The following is a 15,297-nucleotide window of genomic DNA, read 5'->3' as shown; positions in this document are numbered from 1 at the left end:
CATTTTAACAGAAAGCAGAAGGTCAAGAATAATATATAGATACTTCTTGATCATCCAATTAACCAGCAAACTTAGAAGGACGATGCATATGTATATTTAGACAAAGAACTGGAGGGAGAAGGAAACATTAACCAGATGGAGGCCATAAACCTAATTCGACATCTTATCTGGGCAGGATTCCTTTCTGATTGTCTCAAATGGGACTGTGTGCTCCTCCATTAATTAACTGAAAAATATCTTGAAAGTTACCTGCAGGTGGTCACATTCTCTTACTATATCTAATTTTCCCAGGAGGTAGTGCCTCCCAAGCAGCCACCCAAAGGAGTGAAAACTGGAGGTTAAGAAAGGAAAAGGAATGAAGGGCAATTAGAAGCAGTACAGGTTTCAGAACTATGTGAGGGGCTGGCTGGTTATTCTTCACCAAGGGGCGACCCTGCACCCCTAGGCGTTAATCGGCTGGACCCTGTCAAACAGCCGATCAAATGATGTAGCCACGGCTCCCAGCATTTAATGTCACGCATATTATTTTTTGCTCAACCATAAAATCTTGTGAAGTCTTTAGTAGGCCAAGTGATGCCATTCCCAATACAGAGATGAAAAAACTAAGGCACGAAAACATTATGGGATTTTTCCAATGCCATGTAACGATCAGGTAGAAAAGGAGAGAATGACTACAGAGTCATTGCTCTTTCCAAATTAAGACTGCTTGAAGAGTGAGAGATTTGTTCAAAGTCCCACATCAATCTTGTTATAGAATCAGGGTAGAATTTAAGTTTCTTGGAATCCTACAAAGGTTTTCTTTAAGTACACAATATCTTACCAAGAGAGAGAGTATATGTAAATACTAGCTAGGCTTCTATAGTGAAAACAGAACCCTTTCCAGGATATCTTCATTATTAGCAAACCTAGGACACTCTCCTTTCTCCCTCAATCTGCCTCCATCAGCCTTTACCATTCTGATCTGTCCATTTCTTCCAGACACTACGGTGGTAGGCACGCAGGACTTTGAGCTGACTTTACCATAGTAGGGAATGCTATCTCTCAATCTAGCATGTCTGATGTATCCCTTGCTTTCTTTTACTATACCTTCATGAAGCTCAAATAACTGTAGATATTCAATCATGAGATATCTAAGCATATTGCGGGTGCCTACACTCTTTCTAGGCATTTCAGATGAGTTATATAAAGAAGCTCTTTGGTGTATATCTGGGAAGATACATTACAAACACAGAATATAAAAAGAAACATTCTTATATCATTAAGTCAAAAAATCAGTGGCATGTTACCAAGATTTATCAGAATTTATTCGTTAGCAAACATTGATCAAAATATGTAGGCACAAGGACTGGCCCTGTGACATAGTGGTTAAGTTTGACACACTGTGCTTCAGTGGCCCAGGTTCAGTTCCCAGGTGTGGACCTACAGTACTCATCAACTCATCAGCAGCTATGCTGTGGCAGCAACAGATGTTAGCTCAGGGAGAATCTTCCTCAAACAAAAAGAGGAAGATTGACAACAGATGCTAGCTCGGGGTGAATCTTCCTCACCAAAAAAAAAAAAAGATCTACGCACAGACAGTCATTACCAGTGTAAAGGTTATAATTGCATAAAGAGATAGTATCAGCCCAATGGGATTTTGCAAAGTAGTGGAAGAATAAAAAATAAAACTGAGGACCAGATTACAAAGGGAAGGTTTCTGGGAAGCAGGGACACTTTCACTGAAGCTTAAAATATAGAGAAGGGGAAAATAAAGAAAGAAGACCTCCTAGGCATGTGAAACAGCATGAATGAAATGAGGCAGGCAATATTCCTATATGTCAGTGGACTGAAAGTTAACAAATAATGTTCAAGATGTGGTGGGACACGTGTCTTGAAGGGCCAGATTTGACAGATACTTAATACTTATATAAGCATTAATACTTAATTATTATAATATACTTATAAGCTTAATACTTAATACTTAACTTGGTGCTTGGAATGTAGGACTCAAATCATGACTGATAAATATAGGAATTAGCAGAAGGGGAAAAAAAGCAGATTATGTGCTAGAGTCTTTTAAGATTCTTGAAGAAGTTAATAACAACAAATATTTTTCTCAGTCTAAAAAAGATTACTTGACAACAAGGTCATCATTTTACGTGAGTGAACAGAATACCTGCTGGTACAGGACTGGTGCACCATCACACCTTGGATACAATCTTTTGTTTTCCAAGCAGAATGTCAGCTTCCAACATCAGTGACAACAGCCTCCCAGCCACTCTCTTCCTGACAGGGATCCCAGGGCTGGAGTGGGCCCACACCTGGATTGCCATCCCCTTTTGTGCCATGTACCTGGTAGCACTGGCTGGGAATGTCACTCTCATCTTTATCATTATGACAGACAGGGTGCTTCATGCCCCGATGTACATCTTCCTTTGCCTTCTCTCACTCACCGACCTGGCTCTCAGCTCCACCACTGTGCCCAAAACGCTGGCCATTTTGTGGCTGCAGGCTGGTGAGATTTCCTTTGGGGGATGCCTGGCCCAGATGTTTTGCATCCATTCTATCTATGCCCTGGAGTCTTCGATTCTTCTTGCCATGGCTTTTGATCGATATGTGGCTATCTGCCATCCGCTGAGTTACACAACAATTCTCAATCATAGCATCATAGGCAGAATTGGCCTTGTGGGGATATTCCGTAGTGTGGCCGTTGTCTCCCCCTTCATCTTCTTGCTGAGGCGACTGCCCTACTGTCAGCACCGTGTCATGGCACACACATACTGTGAGCATATGGGCATTGCTCGACTGGCCTGTGCCAATATCACTGTCAATATTGTCTATGGGTTGACTGTGGCCCTGCTGGCTGTGGGTCTGGATTCGATTCTCATAGCTATCTCCTATGGTTTTATCCTTCGTGCTGTCTTTCATCTTCCATCCCACGATGCCCAGCACAAGGCTCTGAGTACTTGTGGCTCCCACCTCGGGGTCATCCTGGTCTTCTACATTCCTGCCTTCTTCTCCTTCCTCACCCACCGCTTTGGCCAACACCGAGTCCCCAAGCACGTGCACATCTTTCTGGCTAATCTCTATGTGCTGGTGCCTCCTGTGCTCAACCCCATCATCTATGGGGCTAGGACCAAAGAGATTCGGAGTCAACTTCTAAGACTGCTTCACTTAGGGAAAATTTCAATGTGAATTCTGAGCAGAGGTTGGGGATGAGAAAAACAAATAGGTATGGTAACAGTCTTTATGCATTTACATGATATGAAGACCTATGATAGGAGAGGAAGGTGTTTACATTGGGCAGAAGCACTAGAAGGAAAAGGAAAGGCCAGCTGTATTGGAAATATCAATAATTACTTTGAAATACCTTATTTCTGAGGCTCCTTGAGCGACTGAATAGTTGAGAAAGTTAATATTTTTAATTTTATCTCAGAAGTATCTGATTTACTAAAGAACAAGTCATTTCCTATTCTTGAAAGGAGTCTGGGTTTCATGGTGGGGATATTTCATGAGTCCAAGTAGGAAAGAGAAAAAAATTTAAAGTAAATTGAATCTGAGTTCCAATACTTTGGGTGGTATTTAAAAGCACAAATTCTAAAGTCAGAATGCCTCGGTTTGAATCCTGGTTCCTCTACTTACTAACTTTTGTGGCCTTGAGCATGGTGCTAAATGTTTCTATGCCTCAGTTTGGCCAATTGTTAAATGGATGATAATGATAATATCTAACTCTTAATGTTGTGGTGAGGAATAAATAAATTAATGAATGTAGAAAACATAAGATGGTGCCTAACGTGTAAAGTGCTGATTAAATAAATATAAGATGAGAACGTTATATAATCTCTCTAAATATTGTCAACCAAGTTATAACTTATTTAAGACTGATTTATATTATATTACTTCACAGAGTTATTGTGATAAGTATATTAAATAACAACTCTAAAATATTTAGACAGTACTTGGGATATGAATAGTGCTCATTAAAACTGTATTTTCTCCACTTCTCTGGCCCTCCATTTTGAGGTCCCTTTTCTTTTAGACATAAAATTATCCCTTACGAAGGATCAGGGGGGTCTGATCACAATCTAAGTGCCTTTGTAAATTGCCCTTCATCGCCTTAGTAACCTCAGTTCTAAAATACACACAATTATAGGAAAAAGTATCACAGAGTCCATGGAGTAAACAAGAGGAGAAGTGCCAGTTCTGACCATGGAACACTCCATGTCTAGCTACAGAGGTAAGTTCACACGCAGGGAGCCATCGTGGGCTGGGGTCAGTCATGTCTGTAGCCTCAGAAGGACTCATGGAAGAAAGACCCAAGGGGTAAAGCAGAGACTGGAAGAAAAGGAAGGACAGGACCAGTGTCTACGAAGGAGCCAGCAAAGAGGATTGCTGAAAGAGCTTGAGGAAGCAGAGTAAGATTAAATCCCTGGGGGTCCTCAAAAGCCAAACCAAGATCTAAAGAAATGTGTGGCTCTTGCAGGTTTTGTGAATCAATTTCTATTGAAACAGTGATGGATCAATCTCAATCAGTTTTTTAACAGCTTTATTGAGGTGTAATTGATATACAAAACACCGTACATGTTTAGTGTATACAATTTGATGAGTTTGGACACACGCATTCTCCTGTGCTACTATCACCACAATCAAGGTATTAAATATATCCATCACCTCCAAAAATTTCCGTGTCTCTTTTTGTGTGTGTATGTATGTTAAGAATCTTCAATCAGTTTTAACTCAAGACTGTGGTAAAGTGAGGTTAGTGATTAATAGGAGAAAGCAGGATTCCTCAACATGGTACTTCCCTGATCACCACAACCCAGGATTTAGCATCATGCATTACTAAGTGCACACGTAAAAGGAATTCAACTTTTGAGGATAGACAGATGTCATCAATCATTGGACATACATGAATGATTTAACCTGCTCTGTGAACACAGCCCTACTGGAGCTTTAAGCAACTTTTCTGCTGGACCACATTGAGAAGTGCATCCCATTTTTGCATATGAATCAGTGCAATTCTCAAATTGCAGAGAAGAGTTTACACTTAGAATAACCTTGGAATCCTGCCTTATTGGTATACTTATTTCTTTTTGCCCTGGGTCTAGCTCTTTCAATTTGTGCTGATGGAGACCCTTTGAGTTGGATTTTAAGTGATTCAGCCCTGGTGAGGCCCTGAGGAGTAACCCTGCCAAGTTCTCCCTGATGTCATAGCTCATCTCCAGGACCAGAGTTCAACCCACCCATCACTCCTAAGTTTGTCTGTCTATCTCTCTTACAAAACACACACACACACACACTCACCTTCTAGCATATGCAGGATTAAAAAAGAAAAATGAATCCTTCCTTCTGAGCGCTGAGCAAACTGCCTACTACCTCTCTCTGCCTCCCATGTTATTGTAATATGCTAATGACACTTCTCAGCATCAGGGACACATTCAATTTGTGCTAATCATAAGTTAATTTATAGATAATTTCTTTATTGTGATTTGAATTATTCTCTGAGCTTTTTCTTTCTAAATGAGATTCTAAACTCCTCAAGTGTTGGAAACCTAATTGGTCCCTTCCTCTGCGCCAGAGCAGGACAGGACACATTTGCTGCATACTCCTTTCATGGGAACTGATTGATTCTGGCTGTAGAGCAGCACAAAGCTAAGAGCACAAACTCTGGAATCAAAGAGCTTGGGTTCCTCTGTCTCAGTCAATCACAGACTGTGTGGCCTTGGGAAAATGACAGACTTTCTTGGTACCTACTTTCTCACCTGTAAAATTCAATATTATCTGTTTTAGTCTGTAATAGGATCAATGTAGCTGCTGCATAGAGAACAAAGCAGAAGGAGCAGGGGAAAGGATGACAGCAGAGGCACTATTTAGAACACTATTGCAATTACAGCGATTTGACAGAATGGTAACCATGGAGATAGTAAAAGATGGTCAGATTCTCAGAATATTTTCAAGGTAGCACCAACAGGACTGAAATCAAGAAAGAGAAAAGTGAGGATAACACGAAAGGTTTTGGTAAAAAAAAAAAACTGGAACAAGACAAGGGAGACTGGGGGAAGATCATGAGTTTATTTTTGAACACTTTGAGTTTATGATATCGTAAAGATATTCAATAGGAAAGGTCTCAACGGTTGGGCCATGTAGCAGTATGGAATTCAAGGGAGGAGTCTGGACTGGAAATATGAATTTGGAACTCAACAGAATAGATGTGGTCTTTCAAACAATGACACTAGATGAAAACACCAAGGACCTGAGAGAAAATAGACAGACAAGGACCTCAAGGTTCAGAGATCAGGAAAGTAAGGAGGAACCAGCAGAGGAAACTGAGAGGGAAAAATATTTGAGATAAGAGTTAATCCAAAAATGTCCTGGAAGATAACAAATAGTGTCTCAAGGAAGAGGGAGTGATAAACTGTATCAAATACAGGAATCAGTCAACTATCACTGACAGACAAGTAAGATGATGACTGAGGAAAGACCATAGGATTCAGCAATACAGACATCTTGGATTATCCTGACAAGATCATTTTCAAACTTTGGAGTAATATGGACAAAAGCCTAATTGTAGCAAGTCTAAGAGAATAAGAAAAAAGAAGTTGGTGTGGATGAGTGTGGACAACTTTTTTGAGTAATTGCTTTTGCTATAAAGGTGAGCAGTAAACGGGAAACTTTTATTACTAATACTCTCAGGTAAAGTTTTTCATTTCCTACTTTGTGATCTGACTATATTAGGAGTAAGCCTGGAACATAGTAGGAGTTAATTTTTGCATAAGTTAGTGAATGGATGAATAGATATCACCAACATGGAACCATAAATGCATGCTTCTTGTGAGAATCCCAACCTGCAAGAAAGTGTAGGAACAAAAGTGAAGACGCTTTGTCTTTTAAAGCAGTAAATGTAAAGGGACCTGGTAGTGTAATGATTTTAGAAGCAGAAAAACATATACAAAGAAACTGAAAGTGGGAGTGGGTGTTAGTTCAACCCTTTTGCAACTGTGTCCTGCTCCTGAAATGCATCTTTGTGGGTTCTATGCTCATTCCTCTAGGATTCTAATTTCATTTGATCAAAAAATCCAAAGCAGATTCACAGTGTTAACCGGCTATGACCTTCACAATATTCCTGGAAGAAAGTGAAGTTCCGTAACCCAGAAAGTTAGTATGAGACACAGGGCCAGGATTCAGGACTGTGAACACCCACAGCAATACTTAAAATGTACCTGCCTGTGGATTAGATTTACAGGATCATAGAGCTATAAGGGACTTAACGTACCGGTAAGGAAATATAGGTTCATAAGTGGCAAAGTGATGTGTCCAATATTAGATATACTCAAGTCCTATAGTTTGCATTCCAGTGCTCCCCAGTTCCACCCACAAATATATCAACCAACCACCATTGCTTTTACACTATCCTCATCTTCTGTCTCAAACTGGTGTATCCGACCAAATTTTTCCTTTTGTTGTATATTTCAATGGGTTGCAGATAGCTACCTATTGATCAAAGGCCATGGTAAAAAGAATTGTGGACTCCAGAGCACGGATAGAATGGACACAAACCATCAGGGCCAGGCATCCACCAAAGGAAATCTCTCCAGCACAGAGACACAAAATGGCCAGTGGAGCTGAGAGCCAGGTTGGTGAATGAAAGAAGACAAAGGGTATATGAATAACATTGCTCATCAAGATGACCTGGATGAGGATGGCATTCCCAGCTGTCTCACCAGGTACGTGGCACAAAGAGGATGGTAATCCAGATGTGGGTAACCTCCAACCCCAGGATTATATCAAGATGACAGTTTAAGGGAGACTCTCATCAGTGATGTCGGAGGCTGTCAGGATCCCCTTTAGATATCAGCAGGCACTGAGCAAAGAAGGACATGTATGTCAAAGGGAGGTCCCACACTCTGAGCGGATGTTTAAGCCTTTCCATCACCTTGTGAATGGATGTCTGTGTACTGACTATATGTCTGTGATTGAAATTGTGTAAGGGTTTGTAATATACATCCACCACTGACAGACTTCCAATAAATAATTGCTGTTGAGTAGAGATAATTTATCTCTGCACCTCTAACTCTTATAATGCCTGACTGAAAATTTATGAACAGGGCTATCAAAGTTTATTTTCTACAGTATTATAATCGCAGGGCAGTGTAATATCCTCCACGTGATCTGTTGTAACTTTAGTTTAAAGTCTATTATATGTCTCAGTGGCCATATTTTTCATTGTGCATTGTTCTGTGACTTGATGCATGTGTATGCAAACATTGTGGGATTCAGCCCACCCATTCTACCCAGGATGCTTCCTCTTTCCCTAAACCTTTAAGCCCCCTCCAACACTGGTATTACAGAAAGGAATTATTTTAGCAGAGATCCCTCCAATATTCTTTTCTAATTTTGGCTTTTCCAGAAACATCTCACCTGCCTAAAGAGATAATCTTGGCTGCAGGGACCACGCAGTTGCTAACACCTTGGCACAGGATCTAGCTGTGGCCTATACTCTGGATTGACGCCCTGTGAGTATAGCACAGAGCAGTTCTTCCCCACAGTTTCCCACTGCTGAACAAAGTCCAAGATTACAATACTATAGAAAGATGGAGGATTCTTCAGCCTTGGCAGCAAGCTCCACTTCTTAAAATTCTGTTTTGGCTCTTTTATCATTCTGAAGCTAGAATGCAATAGTTCCTAGAGGAGGAGGGTGATTTGTAGAATCTAGTAGGTTGCTATCAGACTAGAGGTAGCAACATCCAGCCCCCAGGAAGGCTATTAACATTATTACTTAGATCTCCCTCCTCACTCAGGAGTCTGGCTTGCTTGATGGAAGAGGGGAAGCATACTTCTAGGATCCCAGGATACTGCCCTGCCCATCGCCATCACGTCTCCCCGGCAACTCTAACTCTTCCCTGAGACCAAACATGCATCGCTGATCTCAGAAATTCAGACCAACATCCTGCTGCTACAGGGAAATGAAGAGAAAACTGTGCACCAAACTCATTGCTGGGAAGTGAGGTCCTCGAAGTGTTTTATCCACAGTCCCTGACCTCCACAACCTTCAGGTCTCTAAGTTCGTGTTGCATCAGAGCACAATTAAGTCACGGTAACTAGATCAGAGACGTCTATCCTCCCTGGCCCCCAGGAAGCAGGAGATTCAGCTGTTTCTCATCTCAGGCTCAATTGATGCCTCGGGCTTGCTCTGAATTGTTAGTCCCTCGTTTCCTCCAAAGTTATTCTCCCAATATGTTCCCTCTTCTCTGTTTCATCAGCTTTTATCCTGCCACATGGTTACATATAGCCACTGGTCCTCTGGAACATGCCTCATCTGCCTACACTATGTGTTACCTCAATGATAGATCAGAGTTTTAGAGAAGAGAATAGATATATTGGGAAGGTATTGATGACTTGCACTAAAACATAAGGACCACAGAATTCAGAGTAGGAATAGGGGCAAGGGGAAAGATGCTGAGCTATATTTGGAAATGCAGATCCAAAGGTTCTTCTGGGACACTCAAAGGGAAGGCTAGCGGGCTGTGGAAAGTACAAACAGACTCAAAGATTTAGGAACCATGAGCATAGAAGAGCCACAGCCAAGGAAACGGCTAAACTCTTTAAAGGATATATAAAGAATTGGTGTAACATAATCTCAGGAAGCACCATTCTCTAAGAAAATGAAAAATAAAACAGACTAAATGAAGCATCTTAAAGAAAGAAGGGTCAGTATATCAAACACTGTAGAAAAATTTGGGAAGATGAGGAATGAGAAACAGTTGGAGAAAGCTTCTATACCATACTGGGGGCAAGTCTCTGACTGCAAAGGATGGTGAAACATGGTCAGTGAAAGAAGACATACTTGCAACAATTTCAGAGACAAAAGGAAAGATATAGTTCAGTAGCCAGTAAGATAGCACAGTCAAGTATTTTGCAGCAAAAAGGGAAGAAGCCTGAATAGTAAGAGAAGATGGAGCTTCAGAAGTAGTAGGAGTTGACCTCCTGAGAACACGATCCTGGTAAAAGCAGTTCTCAAAATAAGACTAGCTGAGACGGAAGTCAAACATCTTTCCTTAATATCAAGAGACTGGATCTAAAGGCAGAAATAAAGTCAAAGAGTGAGTGGCTTCCAGAGCCCATAGTCATGGCTTCCCAGGACAGCAAAGGCCAGGATTCCTTTAGAGTCACTCTGGAGTTCATCTAGAGGTGATTTATGGTGATGATGGTAATGTTGGCAGGGAACTGGGGTGCTAATTGAGCAGGAGTAAAGATGTTGAAAAAACTAAGGATTTTCTCACCTGTTGTTCAAATTTGGAAAATACTCTGAGATTAGGAGTATGAGAAGAGGTGACGCCCAGACCCAAGACCATATAATATGATCAATCCCTCCCCCAAACATCATTTTCTTTGCCCACCTACCCACAAATTGACATCACACACGAGATCCAAGCAATCTTTTTAATGTAGAACAAGCTTGGGAGGTGAGGGAGAGGCTATGCAAGTGTGCACATGATCTGAGTAGGAGGAATTCCCAAAATAAGCTACTTCCCCTCCCCTTCCCTTCCCTTTCCTTTTCCTCCCCCTCCATGGGGTGGTGCATAGTGGGCATCACCTGGAGGGACCTAGGCCTCTGGTTCCCCCAGCAGCCTCTCAATGGCAGCGTGGATGTCTCCGCCTGTGGCTATGAGGGCCTGCAAATTAGCATCATGATTAGCAAAACCCATGGCCTTCAGATGCTCCAGTTCTTGCTGGTAGTGGCCTTCAGTGAGGGGGGATGAGGGTGAGAGTTGACTAGACTGGGAGCAGGCATTGGCCAGTGCATGGAGGAGCTGAAGAATGACCAAGGTGGGTTGCACTGGGTCTGCTTTATGACTCTGTCCACCCCTAGTTTCAGGGGCTCCTCTAGCCCTATGTGGTCTACCTGGGCCCCATAAACAAGGTACCAGCCCAGGCACCTCCCTGGACAGTATCTGCAGGCCTTTTTCTATCTGTATCAATGCCTGCAGTGCTCGTGGGTTGGTGAGGATGGGAAGTACTGGCATATGATGTTGCAGGGGGCTGCCAGTTGCCAGCAGGTGTATCAGAGCTGGATTCTGCTGCAGACAATGCAAGGCTCTACACAAGGGTGAAGGTCGCAGCTGACTGGTTAGAGTGGCTTTCCCTAAGGGCTGCTGGCTATCCTGGGAGGTAAGATCCTGGCCTGAGCACAAGTCCAACATACCAGGCCTGCATCCTGAATTGGCCTGACTTGAGGCCATGGCGCTACCCTGGGAAACTACTCTTGCACTGACCTCCTGTGTCAATGGCCTCACTATTGTAGAGGCTGTGGTGATGGCGGTGGTGTCAGTACTGCTGTGAGCATTGGCATCCCCTTTGCAAGGCTCTGAACCTAGGTTGTGGCGTTTGGAGGCAACCAGTGGAGCCAGAGTGGAGAGCATGGGCTGCTGGATATCAGAGCAGACCTGATGCATGTCATTGTCACCACCTGGCGCTGCCTTCACGGCCTCCAGTCCCCGTTTGTCTGCCTGCAGGAGCACCTGTTGCTGGGCTGGGTTCTGCAAGTTTTCGAGAGCCTTAAGAGCTGGCTTGGATTTCTGTACTGGCCTTGAGGGTTCAGGAACATGGCTGGTATTGGGTGGTTTCTCACTTGCCAGGCCTTGAACCACAGGGTCTTCCAAGAACTGTGCTGCAGACTCAGGAGCAGCCATCAGGAATTGAGCCACCTGGCCAAGGAAGTCAGGTAGATCAGGTGAGCTCCGGACAAGACGGACCAGCCTGGCTAGCATCCGGGCACTCTCTGAGGTGGAGGGTTCAGAACGATGGGTGCAGTGGCCTGTGGGGCCTGGCAGAGTTCCAGGACTGGGCAGAGTTCTTTTCAGCTGGCTCCTCACCACCAAGTGGACTGTAGTGCCATCAAAGATGCCACGCTGGCTTAGTGTGTCTTGATCCCGGAGGATTTTTCCCGTGAAGATGAGCACCAATCTGTCAGCACCACAGTGAAGGCGTTTGGAGATCTGTTTCTTAAAGTGAAGGATGCTGCTATTTTTTGCCAGCATAAATTCCTGGCAGTCTTGTGGGGTCTTGACAGACACTCTGATGATGTGTGATGATGGCTCCCGACCAGACACCAACTGACTGTCTCCTGCTTCTTCCCTAGCCTGTGCCATATTTCCTCGAGAAAAGAATACAAGGCCACCTGAGGACCTGTCAAAGCCTAGATGTGAGCACACCTGGGCGCAGGGACCAATAGGTGTCCAGTGATGTCCTCTCCCCACGTCCTGCAGAGGCCAGGGGAGCCCTGCAGGGACCTGGGTCCCATAGGGGTGTCAGTTGCCCTTCTTCAGGGCCAGCCTTAGGGGATATGATGTCAGTGATGAGGTCACAGTTGAGAGGTAGACCTGAATGGGGGAAGGGCAGGGGTCTCTACCACCTGTCTGAGGTTGGCTCTCTTTATGATTTGATTTAAATAGCAATGGAAAAAAAATTAAATGCTCTTGTCTAGAAACATGTTTTGCACCAGCCTATTTTACTGTTGAAAATCACCCAACTTGAGTTTGAGAAATAAATATAGCTCAGCAGAAAAGGCACTGGTCAAAGACCTAGATTAGGAAGTACTGACTCTAGTCATCTATTTTTCACTAAATTTGCCATATACCAACCATGCCCAGTCAAAGCCTCAAGTTCCCATTTCTACATGAACAGAATGAAGGTATGTATAATTAGTGCATGCAGCCTCGCTGGGATCTTGTAGGCAGCTTGCATCTCTGAGGCTCACCAAGCTGAATAACCCGTCTACACAATTCTAAAAAAGACAGCATCTTGTTCCCCAAGATCTTGTAAAGAAAGTTGTTTCAGAGAGACAAACTAGGATCTCAACTTTCAGAGAATCAGAGCTAAGACAAGACATGAGAATGTAACAGTTTGACTTAGATCTTGAGGACAATAATTAGATTTAAGATATATTTGAAGAGAAGAATTGTCACTTGGGAGGGGACATTTTTCAGCTGTAAAAGCAGAAAATAATGACTCTCAAAGGCATTATTTTGACCACTCTGGGAAGGTGGGTCCCTAGGGTAAAGTCCATCTAACCCCTGCAGCAATTATATTTTTTTACTGCGAAGATGGATACAGCAGGCTGTCTTAGGCCTTTGCCGCTATAAAGTTAACTTTCTTTTTCTGACGCTAGAATTTTCAAGGACTGCAAAGTTGAGATTTGGCTGCCTAGAATGCCGCCTCCAGTAGATTCTACTAGATCAGGGCAACAAGAACCTCTAGAGCCCTTTAGAACTACATTGTTTGTGATATATCGATCTAGGTTCCTAAACTTTGATTAGTTTGCATCAGTATCTTCCTTGTCCAACCAGTATCTAGACCTCGATCAGTTGTAATTTTTTAGTTTAAAATACTTTCTCAGTCCCCCAAAATTTCACAAGGTGAGTCTCACAGCTGCCTGGCAACCAGCAAACTACTGGGCCTCTCCTGGTTGTGCCTAGACCTCAGAACAACTTCTACCATATGAATATTACTAGCAAAACCAATTCTTTTTCAAGATTCCCTTTGGGTTGTCCTCAGCAGAAAGATATGCAAATTAATATTTCTTTCTTTTCCTTAGCTAATACATGAATGTGTAGCACAGGTTGAAGAACATTCCAGGCAACAACTGTCTAGAACCACTTCTGCATATCTCAGGATTCCAAGGATTTTTTTCCCCTTCATTTCCACCCCTACAGCCTCCATCGTCAGTGCCTGAATGTCTCCTTCCTGACTACCAACTGATGGCCCTTCCTTGTCCGTTTACACACTTGTGTCACAAGGCAGGAGCCCTGTCCACGCTGCCCACTGTGTTCTTCAGCATAAGAACTTTGTCCTTCCCGAGGAGCCGATATCACTTGAACGTCTTACATTGTGCATATATTCCTGATATTATTATAAAATAAAGTAACACAATCAATTTGCTATTTATTTAATCAATTCAAAATTTACTATTTAGGAAAAAAAGACAGCTTGGACTCTCTAGGGTCAAATAGTCCTGGTTTAAATCTCACTACCACCACTTTATAACATTCAATGTCATTTACCCTTTTTAAGCCTGATTTTCATCATTGATAAAATGGTAGTTTTTCACAGATTTGTTTTGAAGATTTGGGGGATAATGCGTATAGAGTGCAACCCATAGTACCCGGCATTCAGCAGGAGATGATGGAGACAACTCCAAACAGGCTGGTGGAGGAAGTATAGTATCCAGAATATCTTCTGTCAGACCAAGGGCTCCAAGCAGACTCAATAAAACACTGACTTTATGCATTTTATTTAAAGTTTATTATACTCAAGATTTAATTCCCAGAAAACATTTCATATTCTCATACTCTACGGAGAGATTAGTTAAGGTTTTTCCATCTTAATAACACTTTCATTAGATGCATCAAACTGTATTAAAAGCTCAATATTGTATGCAGTCAGTGTTTCTTGTCAGCGTTTTCACTTTGGAAACATCCAGTGAGAATTATATTTTTTTAGCTTGGAACTGTCACCTGGGAGAAGATTGTTCTCGGGTGGCTATGCTAACTGATGCATGCACTGCTGTAAGGACTCCTAGTGAATGGGGAACGCCTGATTCTGCCCTGCTGGTGAGCTGTGTTTTCCCTCCTGTGTCTTCTGAGTAGATTTGAGCCAAGTGTGGCTTATGACAATAAGTTTGCTTAATCAAACCCAAGAAGACTCCCTGATGGGAGTAGACAAGAGTACAACCTTATCACCTTTAGAATAAAATCCGAACTCCTTCTCTAGCTACAAAACCTCCCATGGTTGTGCTCCTGCCTGTCTCCTTGACTTGCTAATGATGATTTTCCTCTTTCCTATAAAACTTGGCCACACTGGCCTCCCTTCTGCATCTGGAACAGGTCAAGTGCCTTCCCACACATAAGGCCATTATATTAGCTGTTCTCTATGCCTTTTAATGCTTATCCAGCTCATCTTTAAAGGCTCGTCCTTCCTCGCATTCAGATCATCTCTTCACAAAGGTCTTCCCAACCATCCACTATCTTACCAGTCTATTTTAATTATCTGCACAAAAGTTATCATTATGTCACATTTCTTCTTTAGTTATTCATTTTAGTTTTCTATCTCCCTTCACTAGAATATAAGTTCCATGAGAACATTGACTTTATTCTGTGTGCTACTGTGACCGTGTTGCTGGCAGGTACTAAATAAAACATGAGTAGGAAGGAAGAAAAGAAAAGTGGGAGGGGGGAGAGAAGGAGATTGAATTAAAAACATGGACAGTGATTTATTGTCATGGGAGTTTATGATGTTTTGCTCACCTAAATGTCCAACAGT

At 42.5% G+C, this 15,297-nt stretch overlaps 2 protein-coding genes across 2 annotated transcripts; one reads left to right on the top strand and one right to left on the bottom strand.

Annotated features, from left to right (window-relative positions):
* The first annotated feature begins 2,217 nt into the window (after positions 1-2,217).
* Positions 2,218-3,174, top strand: LOC124251838 (olfactory receptor 52D1-like). The gene has a single exon (XM_046684733.1). The coding sequence runs from the start codon at positions 2,218-2,220 to the stop codon at positions 3,172-3,174; it is 957 nt and encodes a 318-aa protein (XP_046540689.1).
* A 7,409-nt stretch (positions 3,175-10,583) lies between these two features.
* On the bottom strand, positions 10,584-12,128 carry LOC124225498 (ubiquilin-3-like). Its single transcript, XM_046638194.1, has one exon. It carries the CDS (start codon positions 12,126-12,128, stop codon positions 10,584-10,586), a length of 1,545 nt encoding a protein of 514 aa, XP_046494150.1.
* Between the last annotated feature and the right edge of the window lie 3,169 nt (positions 12,129-15,297).

This window comes from Equus quagga, chromosome 14 (genome assembly GCF_021613505.1).
Source record: "Equus quagga isolate Etosha38 chromosome 14, UCLA_HA_Equagga_1.0, whole genome shotgun sequence".
NCBI classification, from domain to species: Eukaryota; Metazoa; Chordata; class Mammalia; order Perissodactyla; family Equidae; genus Equus; species Equus quagga.
Note: the sequence above shows the minus strand (reverse complement) of the source record. Positions and strands in the feature narration are given on the sequence as shown.

Coding starts and splice junctions, on each gene's coding strand:
- LOC124225498 (XM_046638194.1), bottom strand. CDS start 12,128: ATGGCACAGGCTAGGGAAGAAGCAGGAGACAGTCAGTTGGTGTCTGGT.
- LOC124251838 (XM_046684733.1), top strand. CDS start 2,218: ATGTCAGCTTCCAACATCAGTGACAACAGCCTCCCAGCCACTCTCTTC.